Source organism: Vitis vinifera, chromosome 14 (genome assembly GCF_030704535.1).
Source record: "Vitis vinifera cultivar Pinot Noir 40024 chromosome 14, ASM3070453v1".
Classification (NCBI taxonomy): domain Eukaryota; kingdom Viridiplantae; phylum Streptophyta; class Magnoliopsida; order Vitales; family Vitaceae; genus Vitis; species Vitis vinifera.
This window is the reverse complement of record NC_081818.1, coordinates 13,523,543-13,539,705: the sequence shown is the minus strand read 5'-3', so window position 1 is coordinate 13,539,705 and position 16,163 is coordinate 13,523,543. Positions and strand designations below refer to the sequence as shown.

Genomic DNA, 16,163 nt, shown 5'->3' with positions numbered 1-16,163 from the left:
TTTTATACATTAAATGGTTTCACACTATAAGCATAGAGTCTTAAGTTAAATATATATTAAAATAATAATTTTCTAAAAATATTTATATTATTTTAATGAGTGTTTGAAAATTTTATATTAAAATATTAAGTATTTGGAAATGTCTATATTATTTTAATGTTAGCAATAAATGTGTTCACACTTTAATTCAATACATGGATTTTTGAGATATCCGATTTCAAAAACTTAACTTTTATACATTAAACGGTTTCATACTATAAGCATAGAGCCTTAAGTTAAATATATATTAAAATAATAATTGTCTGAAAATATTTATATTATTTTAATGAGTATTTGAAAATTTTATATTAAAATATTAAGTATTTGAAAATGTTTATATTATTTTAATGTTAGCAATAAATGTGTTCACACTTTAATTCAATATAAAACTTTCATTAAACTTTCATTGCTAATGGAGATTTCAAAACTCCTACCATTACTTTGACTAAGGAAAGTAGCTGCTTCAGCTTCAGCCACTCGAATTTTTGATATTCCTTTTTATTTCTCATCAAACAAATGGCATCTTCTTCTGGAAATCCTAGCTATTCTTAGCATGATATTGGGGAATCTCATTGCTATTACTTAAACAAGCATGAAACGTATGCTTGCATATTCGTCCATAGGTCAAATCGGATATGTAATTATTGGAATAATTGTAGCAACTTTTCCCATTAGCAATTTCAACAACAATTTGTTAGTCAAAGTAATGGTAGGGGTTTTGAAATCTCCGTTAGCAATGAAAGTTTAATGAAAGTTTTATATTGAATTAAAGTGTGAACACATTTATTGCTAACATTAAAATAATATAAACATTTCCAAATACTTAATATTTTAATATAAAATTTTCAAACACTCATTAAAATAATATAAATATTTTCAGACAATTATTATTTTAATATGTATTTAAATTAAGGCTTTGTGCTTATAGTGTGAAACCATTTAATGTATAAAAGTTAAGTTTTTGAAATCGGATATCTAAAAAATTTACGTAATAAAATTCAAAAATTTTAAAACATCACTTCGTGTCAAGGTAATAGCCCCATTCTAACCAGACAAAGTCTCCCTAATACGCCAATTTTCTGGAAAAAACGGGTTTCAGGTCAAGGGTTAAGACTAAAGATTCTAGTTTAAAAACATGATTTTACACCCAAAATTTTCTAAATAACCCGATTTTTTTTTTTTTTTTTATGTTGATGAGAACATTATATAATAAGGATCCGTGTATATTACATATATTAACTAGTAAAGAAAACTTAAAAATATTTCAAATAATTTTCATTTCCCTACTTTACTTTTGTACCCCTTTTACCCCCCTAAGGGTAAGAAAAATACATAATAAAATAAATTCTAAATGAAGGCAAAAATTTAATAGAAAATTCTTACTTTCTTATTGATTGCTGATAAATGTACAAGGCTGAAGATACAACTTTCTTTCACGGACAACTTTACACACTGTTGCACACACCTTCGGACACACTTTCTCGGGCACACTTTTTTTCTTTTACTACCACTAATTTATAGGTAAAGTATTTACAAGTGACAGTTGAGAATTAAATTCAAGTGGTTGGACGATAGGAAAAATATTTATAGTGTTCAGAGGTTTGGTATAAAATAAATACAAAGATGGTAAAAGTCTTCTGAGACTTTTGACTTTTGTTTATTCATTCGTTTATCACTTCCTTCTCTTCCTTCTTGTCTCTTTCTCTTGTCCTTCTCTTCTCTTTTTATCACATGCATAATACGTGGCTTGTAGATGCCTTTATTGCTTCTGAACTTGTACTACTACATTGAATTTTTGTAGTTGAAGACGCATTTACTGCTTCAATGTTGTCATTGCTAACATCATCCTTCCATATTTTGCAGTTTAATTATCAATTTACTAATAAAATATTTTTTAAAAAAAATTCAATCATTGATTTTATTGGCAAAAATAATTTTAGAAAAATTCCAATAGTTTATTATCTAAAATACCCATATATATATCTATAACAGCCTTCCTAAACTATACCATTCATGCACTTTCTTCCATTAACACATTTATTTATAACCCTATTGCAGACTCCTCTGCTCTCAACAGCTCCTAAGTTTCCAAGCAAATTCACACAAGTCCCCCCTCACAAACACAAATACAGAACTCAAAACAAGAAAGAATGAGGAGTAGGAGACACAAAGAACTCCAAAGAGTCTTGGCTTCCTTTTTCATTGTCAATCTCTTCTCTAATCATCATTCTCTTTCCTTCTTTTCTTCATCTAATCACCAATTTCATTTTTCTTTCTTGATTAAAAATTTTATCTCTTTAATCCACTCCATTTTAAAACATTCCCTCCCTTTTTCCACTCGTGGACCAAAAAATATACATTGAAAATTCAAGACTAAGGTAAAATAGGGTTAAAAAAAAAAGTAAAATATAAACATAAATAAATAAAATATAAATGAAATAAAATAAGAATAAAAATAAGAATAGAAATAAGAAAGGATATGATAATACATAGGCTAAGTGTAAAAGGACCTAAATCATAATGGACCAAGACAAATTGGACATACGTTAGGTAAGGAATAAATGTGCCTATACTAAACTAGGGATGAATGGATTGAGGATGGGCCTAGGATATAAGCCAAAACTGCATTAACATAAATAAGGTTTAGTAGTAAATGAACCTACATTGTAATAAAAACTTTGGGGGTCCAAAAATTTTAAATTGCTAAAAGGGAATTGTCTATATTTACTCACACAAGCATTGTAGTTTTTGCACTAAACACGCTATAGCATGATTTCCCTTTATTTTGGAGGTCTCATGTATTTTATTGTACTTAAAAAGTCTTCACAATGGGAGAAGCCCCATAAATAATGATTTAAATAGTATAAATACTTGGATCAGGTACCAATTTTGCTTATTTCATTAATATTATACTCTGGGAAGATGAATTTTGTTAATATGAATGTTGAAATATGAAGGAAAAATGTATTTTCGTACACTCATATATAAATAATCATAAAAGAAGAATTTTCTAATAATAATTCAAATTTCATATATCAAAGGTAGAGGCAATATTTATATTATTAAAATATTTTATTTAATTATTACAGCTGCAATTTTGATTAAAAATGGTATAAAATCTTAATTATTTTTAGATAATTATTGAAAATTTGAATTTTATAAATTTGAGTTCCTATTTTATAATCACACTTTTCCCGATTTATAGGATATTTTAATCTGCCAATGATGGAAGTACATAAGCCTTTATGGCCCAATTTCATTTATCTTTTTTTCTTAATTCTCTAAAATGGGTTATTAATAGGATGTTAAAATTTCAATGTACATTGCCGACCAATAGTGAGTCAAAAACCCCTCTAGATAACAAATGTTAAAATGAAAGCCACAATGAAACTCACACGTGACCGACATAGCCGACCAATCGTGAATCATTGAATGATATAGCAAATAGTCAAATCAAATTTATTTCTTGGTACATTTTTTCTGACCTTGCATTTGGAACTCTGGAAGATGATCATTTAAAGTTGAAAAATGGGAAGGAGAAGATTCAATCAAAATGGTTCACATAGTGGATGTGGTGGTGCACCATGCCCATTGATTAACAAGCGTGTTTTTCAACTTTTAGTAGGGTCAACCTTGGACCGTCGGTCACCAATGTATGGCTTTTGTTGACCTTGGGCTCTACGTATTTTGTATTTGACTTTTGCTTCCAATTTTAATGAATGAACGAATGGAAGGAATTTATTAAGTTCTCGTTGACTTGAACCAATCCATCGAATGGGTTGACAATGTCTTGAGGTATCGTTCACATGAATCAATCCATCAAATGGGTTGACAATGTACATGGTCAAGCCATGTACTTTGTCAACCCATCTATCTACTACTGCATTGTATTTCATGTTAGTCAACAAAGACCTTCTTAATCGGAGGCAAGCTGCAATTCCCATTTTGAGATGTCTATTGTATTCAACAACTAATCCTAAGGTAAGGAATGTTTCCTTAAAAGTTCCATAATATAAAATATATATAAAAAAAAAAAGCATAGGTTAAGCATCATGGACTCCACTTATAAAATGTGTGCAAAATTTCTCTTTTTAGGTTATGTTTGATTTCCAAAAATTTTGAGAGAAAAAAAAATTAAAAAATAAAAAAAAAATCAAAATTAATAAATTTTTATTATATGTTTTTTCAAACTCATTTTATTTAGTTTCCTCTATTATATAAAAATAAAATAATTTTAAAATATATAAATTTCTAATTAATTTTAATTTAATTTAATTTTCTTTAAAAAAAATTATAAAGAAACCATGATAAAACTATTTTCTTTAATATTTTTCTTTTTCTTTTTTAATATTTTTCAGGAATCAAACATAACTTAAGAGGTTAATACACCAAATAATGAATATATCAAGATATTTGAAAATAAAAAAGGTTTTGTCACATAAATGGTATGCCTATAAGATATATATATATATATATATATATATATATATATATATATATATATATATATATATATATATATATATATAATATTTAATATTCTTATTTGAAAAATAAAATGATTTAATTCCTATTTTTTGTTTAACAATAAAATAGTTTAGATCCTACAAGTAAATATTGCAAGTAAGTTGAATGGTGCAATTCAATATTGACTTTGCTTTCCATAAATAAATCGGGAAAGGATTATGCACGTGATAAGGAACCTAAAGCAGTGATAAACCAAGTCTAAGACCTTCAAGAACAAAGATTTTCATTGAAATATCTGTATAAATTAATTGATGGGAGATGCTCAACTTCCACGTGGGTTTTGGAGTTGAAGACGTATCGGTTGTTTCACAATTCTTCCATTGTCGTCAACAAGTACGGCGTGTGATTGTAAAAACACTAAATTTATTTTTTTTATTAAAAAATAATAATAATAAACTAAGCACACGGGTCAAAATGGAATAACAATATCCAATCTCTTTTTTTCTTTTTTTCTTTTAATATAAGTTTCAAATTAATAGTACGGAATAGCATGTTTTATCACATGGCTCATATGTTTCATATTCCACTAAGTACCCAAATGAGATATGGTATTCCACCAACTCCATATTCATTCCAAGGAGTGAAAAATGCCACGCTTGAAACGGCCTAGGACATGTTACCTATCATAGCCCATGTTAAGTTAAATTCAATAAAAATATAAAGCCAAAAGAACAGTGATTGTAATAGAAGAAAATGATAAATAATTGAAATAGTAAGTTTTTAGGATCTATTGTTAGGTAATAATTAAGGATTCAATACTAGCCTAAACCATATCAAATGCCATAAATAAATAAAAAATGCTTCCTTATTGACATTAAAGGATGTTCAATAGTTGATTGTAGAAATAGTTATCCTTAGAAGATTCATCTCAAAGTGCATTGATCGATATGTTCCCTTTTATAAACTTCTTAGTATAAGAGGAGGATAGCGTGGAAATGAAAAAAAAAAAAGTCTTCCTTAAGCTTAAAAAGTAATTGTCTAATTCATGAACCTTGCCACACTAGTAATATGGGAGGAATTACTATTATACTTAGTATTGCTCTAACCAGAGAACATAAAGGAATTCACATCTCAATTTACTATGTTAGTAAAGCCCTAGTAGACTCAAGAACCATGCATTCACCCTTGGAAAAGTTAATCTTTATTTTGGTAATAGCTATCTAAAAGCTCCACCCAACTTTTTAGGTTCATACTATAGTATTTCTAACCATAAGATAAGATGTCCAATGATACCTAAAAATGTGAAAAATTCCAATGCTTTATTCTCATATCATGACATGCTCCTAAAGAGTCATTAGAATTATCCACATCATGGAACATAGTGTGGCCTAGACATAATTGAACACATGCCACTCACATTAAGACAAAAATAGTACATGCTTGTGACCATTGATTATTATACCAGATGGACCAATTCTAAGACAAATATGCAAATGAAAGAAAAGGATGTACAAAAATTAATTCTCCGTAACATTCTATCAGTTTGGCATATCTTGGATATTGATTACTAATAATGACAACTAATTTGGTTGCAAAGAATTCAAAGGCTTATGTGAAGAACTTAAGATCACAAACATGTTCTTTACTCTTAGGCATCCATAAGGTAATGATTAAGCTGAGGCCACTAACAAGACCATCTTGAATTATCTAAATAAATGACTAGATAAAGCTAAAGGCAATTGGGCAGATGAACTCCTAATAGTTTTCTAGGTATACCGAATGACTATGAGAGAGTTCACATGAGAAACCCCTTTGCCTTAAAATATGAGGCATAATTCATTATTCTCACTGAGATAAGGATTCCAACCTTGAGATAGATGATCAACTCAATCGACTACTATGTAGATCTTAACTTACTGGAAGAAAGAAAAAAAGTGTTAGCCTTAAGAGCTGTTAGCTATCGTTAACAAATAACAATATCCTATAATAAGAAAGTATAAAGAAGGCAATTTCAAGAAGAAGAGATAATCATGGGAAGAGTGTTTGATAACACATAAGACCTCACCAAAGGAAAATCATTAACCAATTAGGACAAACCCTATAGAGTTGGAATCACATTAGAAGGGGTAGTATATCATATTAAACATCTAAATGAACAAAGATTCCTTGACCATGGCATGCATGTAATCTACGAAAGTACTATCAATAAAATAACTATCAAACTCCTATCAAAAGTTCAAGCATAATGAATCCCCAAAATCCCTTAAGGATGTTTGCCTAAGAGACCTAGTCAGTTAGATCAAGTATCTCCTTGGGACAATTCCTCCCTAATGAAATCTAATGGCTAAGATGCCTTTAAAAAAAAATTCTTAAGGGACCTTATTGACCAAATCAAGAACCTCCCTATGAGGACTCCTTTATAATAGTCCCTAAGAATCAAGATCCCTTAAAGGCATTTGCTTAAGGGATAGGAATCTTAGTCGATCAAGTTGAGTATCTTTTTAAGAAGACTTGTGTCTAATGACACCTAATGGCTAAAATCCCTCAAGGTCATATTTTCGAAGGATCTTAGTCAACCAAGGCGAGTATCTCCTTGGAACGAATTCTCTCTAATGATCACTAGTGAATAAGACTCCTCAAAGCCATTTGCATAAGAGAGTATAATTATCAAGGATAATAATCTTCATGGAGCGACTACCTCACTTTTACTTGAGAAGATTACTATGACAACCAAATCATTATGATAGAAATACCTAGAAAAATCTTTGACTACCTTGATATTATGGGGCACCTTGACATCATCGCCTTACAAAAAAAAATAATAAAAATAAAATAAAGGGAGGTCATTAATTTCCCTTTCCTTCTTATTCCTTTGTTTTTTTTCTCTCTTTCTCTTGATCCCTCTCTTATTTTCCCTCAACATTTTCTTTGTCTTCTTTAGCTTCATTCATCAGACCAATCTCTTGGTAACCCAAACACTTCCTAGACTCAAAGGTTATATATGTTCTCAAAATGCCTTAGTTAGCTCCAACCTTACCTTAGAAAACTTTGTACGGGCACCAACTATGTTAGCAACCAAAGAATATGAAAGATGACCACCCAAGAAATAGAAAATCTGATACCCACCTTCAATTTCCTAGTAGAAGAACCCACTTTAGGTATAATTTAGGGGTTAACCCCTTAAACCTAAAGTGGAAATGAGACAAATAGTTGTCAAAAGCATAGGCTAGAGTAACAACCCTAATATTCAAGGAAACTAATTCAATAACTAAGCAAATGACGGGAACTCCATATTACTCCATTCCCAGGCCCTCAATCTCATAGGGTGCATACATCTATCCTTAAAGTTTTAGATCTAACATAATGGAAAAATACAAAATAAAAATTCATATTAGAATAAAGATCTAGAGATTGAGAGACTTATACCTAAATCTAGATGTTCTTACATTAAATCTGTGTGGAGAAGAAGAAGCTTACAATCTATGAAGGTCTTGTACACCCAAAGTCATTCACCCGATGAATTTGACCATGACCTTGGCACTCCAAAGAGTGGGCTTTGGAAAGGAGGAAGCTTTGGTTTTCTGGAGGTGGAAGACGATAGTCACACCAAAAGTCCTTAGAAACCCAAACCTCTATGAGGTAGTTATAAGGTTCCTTTACTAGGCTTAAGTGACTTGAGTCTATATGGGTTTAAGTCACTTAATCTAGCTCAAAATAAGTCCTAATTGATTAATTAACCACACAAACCCATCTAATTAATCAATTAGCCTAATCTAGAGACCTTGTTCACTATTTCCTTGCAACCTTGTTAATTACCAAAAACCCTTATGCAACCTAAAGCTAATCTAGAGTGAGGACCACTAAGACTTATAAGAGGATTGAGTTCTTAAGAGTCCAATTCTAAAGTTGATTCAACATCTTATTATAGATCTCATACCTTATGTAAATAACAACGAAACCAAGCTTGAGTTTGTGACCTATTATCCATTATATGCAGTATATGCAGACTCCCTATGAATTGGTATCCATAATCTAATAAGGTAGTGATATCACCTATTAATATTACCTCTCCAATCATTGAGTTATATATATATATATATATATATATATCACTCATTATGTGATCAATTGACATACTCTAGCTCTAAGGAGCATATGTCAAATTCTACTAAATGAATTACTGTGATCATAGATTTCATGATTGTATGTCCTTTGGATTACCCAAGGGGATACACATCTCAAACCTTATGGTGCTTCTATAGAAAATACCTATTGCCACTAGCTTATATCAACAATAACTCGATCCTTAAGGATGTATAACAACTTTAGGGTTTCACTTATAGTTCAAATCCTCATATTGATTTTGGCACAAGCTCAATATCTTCTCAAGGTTGAGAGTACATGTAGTATAGTGACTTGGTAACTTATGACAATCGATAGCCTTACATCATGATTCATTGTAATTCCTATCCAGTATGCATCACATACAATAGTGCACTCACCTTGGGAAATTCATCCCGATGGCTAAGACAAGTCATTATTCTAATTAAGAGGTGGTGCACTACAATCTCTACTTAATTGCTCAAATTCATGAACTGACTTTGGATAACTTATTTACTTACAAGAAACCTATGACTTGTATCCTCTATGCAACTCCTAATGAACTCAAATTATGTACAACGTAAGAAATATGAGCCAAATGTTTAAATCGATGTCAATGCTTAAAAGGGACATCAAGGGAACAGTTAAGTTTGACTTTGTTTTCATCATGTCTTGCTTTTAGGACTCAATCCTAACAACAACGCTCCTCATAAATAAAAAAAAAAAAGTGATTGATATAATATTCAATCATCATATCGATACTTGATGGAGGATTGGGGACTCAGGACCATTGCTTGAACTCTTGCTCAAAGGATGTGAAGGTTGAGAAGGATCACTTTGAAAAGATCATCTAGAATAAGAAATCTTGAGATGATCAGACAAAGAGTATGACTAAATGACCCTCATTCCTTGAATTTAAAGGTCTAGATGGAGTGGAAGGGGATATTAATGTTCTTAGAGCTAGTATCTTGAATAAATTTTTACAACTGGCCCTTTGTCCTTGATGGAAACATGTTAAATCAAAGTCTCAATCTGAATAGATATTAGACCTCAAATCAAGAAGGGGATTATCAATCAATAGGGAAGCTTAAGTATTGACTTCGTCCAATGATTATGCCCCTTACAGGAAGTTTGAATACTAAAGCAAATCATGAAGTCCTTAAACTAGTAAGAGGAGACAATACTTAAGCACAAGATCTTATAGTCAGTAAAAGATGTACCCTAATAGACCCTAACTAGAACATGATCCCACGAGTATGGCAACAAGTTAACAACCTTGTTAAACTAGGGTGACTCTAAGGCAATTGTGTAATAAGGGCCCCTAAAGTTGACCATCCTAGCCAATTTATAATACCACTCAGGCAATAAATAAGTCATTTTTCCCTTAGACTGCATAAACATCATAGTTTAAGATGATGATTACTACCTAAAAAGTGTTATTTTACACTTTTAATTCATTATGTTTTAAGCACTTTTGTGTAGTAGTTCTCCATCTTTATTCCAATTGGCATGTTAAGGACCTAGCAATGACTTCTAATCATATTTGTGGCTAGTTTTAGTATTTTGACAGCTTTTTCGATCATTAAGACAAGCCAAGCAAAGGAGAGAAGCAAAGAGAAGCAAAGAGGAAAATCAAGCAAAGTGAAGAAAACAGAGGACAGCAGCTGCAGTCTTCCTTCGCACTTTTGGAGCACTTCCCGAAGTCCATTTTCTACATTCTATATACCATTTCAAAGCTCAGGAATTCAAGAATCCAACGCTTCAAACCGTGTACGATTTGGAGCTGAAATGAGGAAGATATAACCTTCGGAAGACAACTGCATCAAGCCATGAGAACACCATTTCGCAAGGAGATTTTCTTCATGGTGTGAAATTTGGCCATTTCGCACCATGAAGACCCACCTTGCGAAATTTCGCAAGGTGAATTAACTCATGATGCGAAAATATGGCACTTCGCATCATGAGTAATTCACCTTGCGAAAATTTCGCAAGGTGCCTTTTACCTTGCCAAATTTCCTCTGTTTCTCCACGCACGCACCACCGACTTCCCAGATATTTGTAGCTTGATATTTTCTCATGTAAATTCCTTTTGTAACCTTGTATTCAGCCGACATAAGGCTTTATCTTGTAATTTTGCTATATATAGAGGTGCACAACACCTCCATTGGATTGGATATTGGGGGATCGATCCTCTGTACATTAACTTAGAAATATATAAAGCTCTGTTTTTCTCTCTTCTCCTGTTCTTCCCCATTTCTATTTTCTTAGTAGCCAAACAGCCTCTGAGGGCTTGTCCTCAGAGGATGATTGGCTAAAACTTTTAATTTCTCAAAGTATGGATGTTATGTGATGGCTTGGATGCAATCCCATGGAATTTCTCGCACCTGGAAGGTAAGGTAGTCGTTTTTCATTAATGGTTCATTAATGCAAAGTTTGGTTTTTATTTCCTTTGGACAACTTCCAACGGCCAATACTTGATAAGCTTTTGGATTTCTATCCATTAGTTATCTCCTACGAGCTATTGGAAGGTGAGGTTTTCAATTCCAAGTTTTGCATTAATCCGTTAGAACCAATTTCAATGGCCATTGAAAGGTGAGTTTCTCACCTGGAATGACTTTGAGTTGCCAATATTTGGTAAGCTTTTGGCTTTAGACCATTAGTTATCTCTTACGAGCCATTCAAAGGAAGTCTAAGGTGAATAACCATTGATGAAATTCACTACCATTTGTTTTGCCATTTTAAAGGATTAAAACTTGATTTGCTAAATCCATACCGGTTCAGGAAGCAAGCATCACCATAGTTGCAACCCCAACGCGAGGAGCCTATCCTGAGATTTCCAATTTGCATAAGAGCCAGAGCATAGCTATCCTATCTTTGAGAAACTTGTTTTTACACCCTTTCATTTTAGTCTTTAATGTTAGCTTAGATTAGTTTAAATCTTTCTTAAACATTTACATCTTCTTTTAAAGCTAACATCCATAAGAAAATCACCTATTTTCCTAATTTAAATATCACTAGTGTTTGCGAAAACCCTTCCCAGTGAACGATCTTAGAACCACTATGCTATAGTAGCTTGGCTACTTTAGTAATAGTATTTAAGGTATAAATTTTGTTGATACGCCTTTAAAACTAAGCTACCATGAGTCGCATCAGATGATAATGTCAATTGACTAATCAATGATGTTTTAATTGTCGCCTTGAAAAGACTTGTAGCCCAAATTTCGTTTTCCCTTTCATTGACATATAAAAAATGGGTGAAAAATGTGGAGTTGCAATAATTCATTGACATATGGATTGATCAAAAGGTTGTATTGGGCAACACACTATCTCATAACAATGATCTACCTTGTCAGCTTAACAAGGTATCTCAAGTGAAAACTAAGCAACAACTGACCTTGCATTAATGACTCTAATGGGCGTAGCATTAAGGATGTAACAACCACAAATAATCAATGCAGTGAATATTATGGTTATGTGTAATGGAGGCCACTCAATTGCAATAGTGATAAATAATTGAAGGCTATCACCATTATTACCTTTTTGTAATCAACCTTGAAGGACAATTATAAAAGGACTTTTGTCCTCTAAAACCAAGTAAGTGAAAAAGCATACACTTTATCCCTATCAGTTGATCCTCTTGCTTAGAATAATGGTTGGCTTGATCGTCGAAGAGGGGTTGACCTAATTGGTCCTCCTTTTGCTAACATCATCTATGCAAATTTGTAGGTGGAGTAATTCCAAAGGTTGCCCTAAGTAGAAAAAATACACAATAAATATGAATATTTGATTTCTCCTTATAAGATTATTAAATATCATGTTTAAGGATGTGAGAAAGAAGGTGGATGGATAGCTTATAATAATAATAATAATAATAATAATAATAATGAGTAATGAAAACTTTATTTAACTAAATATTCATCATCTCATTACTCATTATTATTATTATTATTATTATTATTATTATTATTATTATTATTATATACCATCTCATTACTCCTCCTAGACCTTTTTTTTAACTAAATCTTCATCCCCAACATCATATTCTCTATCAACATTTTACTTTATTTATTGTTTATTGTTTATTATTATATTTTGCACCCTCCGGTCACGCATTATTATTATTAGCAATAAAATGCCATTTTTGTTTTTTCCTCATCCACGCACACAACCATGGAATGCCCTCCCTTCTTTTTTTTTTTTTTTTTTAAACAGTTCACCGTTGTTTACCCCCATGTGTACACCTGACAGTGACATCCTAGATGCACTGCCTTACGTCACCATCCTATATGGACATTTATTTATTCAAATTTTCTTTTTCTACTCATCTGAATATTTAAACTTTTCTTATCTTCATGAATAATCCAATCTTTAAATATATATTTCTAATTTTTGATATTAAACTAAATAAATTAAAATTTAATAAAAATTTACATTTTTAAAAGAATATTTAAATAATTAAAAACTAATTTATTCTAATTTTTATTTTATTTGTTTATTTTTAAAATTATGCTTTGACCTGTAGATGACAAGGGGATGAACGGATTTTAAAGCTTCAACTCATTTGTTGGTGTTTAGATGTGCTAAGCGCACTAGAGGGGACAAGGCTTATCATATTTTATTATAACAACTCAAAATTCGCTCCATTAATTGAAAATAATAATTACTTTGAAAAACGAAAATAAAAAATAGAAAGATACCAAGCGTGTGTCCGTCCAGTCTCGACTGGAGATGAGAGGTGCAAAACGACCTGTATCTGATAAGGCACTATTGTCCACGTCAGCAGTCGCATCATAGTTAGAAGTCATGGCTGAGAACGCATCCGACCGTCGCGCTCTGAAAGAGCGTCAGAATCATCCCCTTTGTACTCCGCGTGGACTTGGCATGAATCCCAACCCTCACTCCTTAGGCGTTTAAAAGACGAAACAATATTATATTATTATCACCCCACCTCCCAATTTGCCTATAAGAGAATGATCCTTGGGCTCATTTCCCTATCATGCATTATTGAAGAGCGTCTTTCTCTCCCTCCCTCAGCCGACGACAGCAGCCAGCACAAAACAGAGATAGAGATAGAAAACGAGAAAGCCCATTGGTTCTAATTTTCCCGGTTAAGCAAACGAAGAGAGAAAAAGAGAATGGTTGCTTTGGTTTCTCGCACCGGAAGGCATTTGCAGCGTTACAACAAAGGCCGTCGCCAGGTGGTTGGGTCAGTACTCTCGTATTTCATTTCCCTTTTTCATATTTCTTTCTCCTATTTCAATTTCCTCTCAATTTTTACATACGATGGAAGTTCTAATTTCCACCCACACCTAAATGGAGTTCTTCAACGAACTGCCCAGAAAATCTGGTGCTTTTCCAAAGGTTCGTTTGGATGACATGGAAATGGAATAGTTCCACAATTAATTTTCACTTTTATGGCGCGACTTCCATGGGGAAATTTCAAATTTGTGCTTGCATATCTTTAAGGAAATTACAATATCATTAGTATTATTATTTTGCTTATGTGTTTGGGCGGTGGACAAATGGTTGTGCAGATGCATACCTTATAGATACAGAATCACGAATCAGGGCTCCTTGGAGGATGGGGAAGCACTGGAAGTTCTTCTCATTAGTTCACAGAAGGGCAAAAGCATGTTGTTCCCAAAGGTAAAAAGATTATTAGTGGGGTAATGATGCCAATTTTGACATGAGCTTTTTTAGGAGAATATTCAATTTCTTCATCTATCATTGAAATTTAGTCTACCAATATAAATATGCAGGGAGGTTGGGAAACGGATGAGTCCAAAACGGAGGCAGCTTTGCGAGAAACGGTGGAGGAAGCTGGGGTTACGGGCATTGTTGAGGTTTGTGCTTCACCCTACTTGTTTCTAAGATTGGAAACTATTGCAGATAAGGATAAATATTAAATTTTGCTATTAATTGCAGATAGAGGGTATTGGAAAAAGAAATTAATTTTGTGTGTGTGTTTGGCAGCGTGAACTGGGTAAATGGAGTTTCAAGAGCAAAAGGAACGACACTTATTGTGAAGCATTCATGTTCCCTTTGCTGGTGAAGGAAGAGCTAGAGCTGTGGCCAGAGAAGAACGTGCGTGAAAGAAAATGGGTGAGTGTGGCGGAGGCAAGAGAAGTGTGTCAGCATTGGTGGATGAAAGAAGCCTTGGATAGATTTGTTCGCCGTCTCACATTTCTTCAACAAGAGGAAGATTTAGGATTAGGACCTTGTTCGCTAAGCTTGGAGCCCAAATTTACCTTGTAAATAGGAAATGAACTCTCAGTTTCTAATCAAACAAATTGTATTTGCCGTTTTATGGAGATATTTTTTTTCTCCTGTTAATAAATAAGAATTTCAAATAAAAAGAAAAATGAAGAATCTGAAAGAAAAAAACCAATGAATTTGTAATGCAACATATTCTATCAGCTATGCACCATCACATTTTGAGCATGCTCATCTTGCAAGCCATTCATTAGAGGGCATGGTCCCGTGGATGGTACCATCGCCTCTAACCAAATACGTTCTTACTGCCGGAATTGTAGGATCTATTATGAGTCATTTCTAATGAAAACAGAAAAAAAAAAAAAAATTGTTTTTAATAACAATTTTTAACTTGTAAAATGGTCACACCCCAAGACCTACTCCAAGGGTGGACCTAGTCAAAGGATGAAACAATCATTTCATATCTCAAGTGACTACTTCAAGGATTGATATTCTAAGGATGGAACAATCATTTTACACCTCAAGTCAGAAGACTTTGTGAATTGACCCAAACAATCAATTTTTAACTAGAAGATACTAATGACAATTGGGTCAATTCACACTTTAAGTCTTCCTATTTGAGGTGCGACTTAGGTGTCAAATGATAATCATACTCATGGAATAGGCCTTGAGACAAGACAAAGTGGTATCAAAGTATTAGATTATGATCTTATTAGGAATTTGATTTAGTTTAGATTGATGATAGATGATTGTTTAGATCAATTCACATATTTCCGACTTAAGGTGTAAAATGACTTTTACACCTTTGGAGTAAAACATGAGATGTGACAAAAATTGTATTTACTATTCTAAATATGAAAAAATAAATAAATAAAAAAGTTTTTTCTACCAACTCTTTCAATAAAGATATTGTGCACTCATGCATAATGAAATTTTTTTAAATTCTCCATATTATTAACTATTTATACTATTCTAAAAAATAAAATCTAGAAATACTTTAAATTATTTTAAAAAGCATGTTTTCAATAATTATCAAAAAAATACTTTTTAATAAAATATTTCCAAACAAATTTTTAAATTTTAAAAGCCATTTTTTTGCTATAAAGTGAACAGTTCCCCAACAGTACTGGATTTTTTTTTTCTTTTATGAAAAATTCATTCCATAAATAGTTTTTATTTATGATTGAATAATTTATAAGTTTGAGTTTGGATATTAGGAAAAGATATTCATTTTTATTTGCATTTATTTATTTTGAACATATTGTCTTTCAAAAATGTTTTAAAAGGATGGTGCTAAATTTTTAGATAAATGATACTAAAGCAAAAGAGTGGTGGAACATGCA

General features: G+C 32.0%; 1 protein-coding gene across 1 annotated transcript; it reads left to right on the top strand.

Annotated features, from left to right (window-relative positions):
* Positions 1–13,547: 13,547 nt before the first annotated feature.
* On the top strand, positions 13,548–14,969 carry LOC100251546 (nudix hydrolase 18, mitochondrial). Its single transcript, XM_002263553.5, has 4 exons — positions 13,548–13,813; positions 14,142–14,253; positions 14,367–14,450; positions 14,581–14,969. The coding sequence occupies exons 1-4, from the start codon at positions 13,743–13,745 to the stop codon at positions 14,860–14,862; spliced, it is 549 nt and encodes a 182-aa protein (XP_002263589.2). The 5' UTR covers positions 13,548–13,742; the 3' UTR covers positions 14,863–14,969.
* The last annotated feature ends 1,194 nt before the right edge of the window (positions 14,970–16,163 follow it).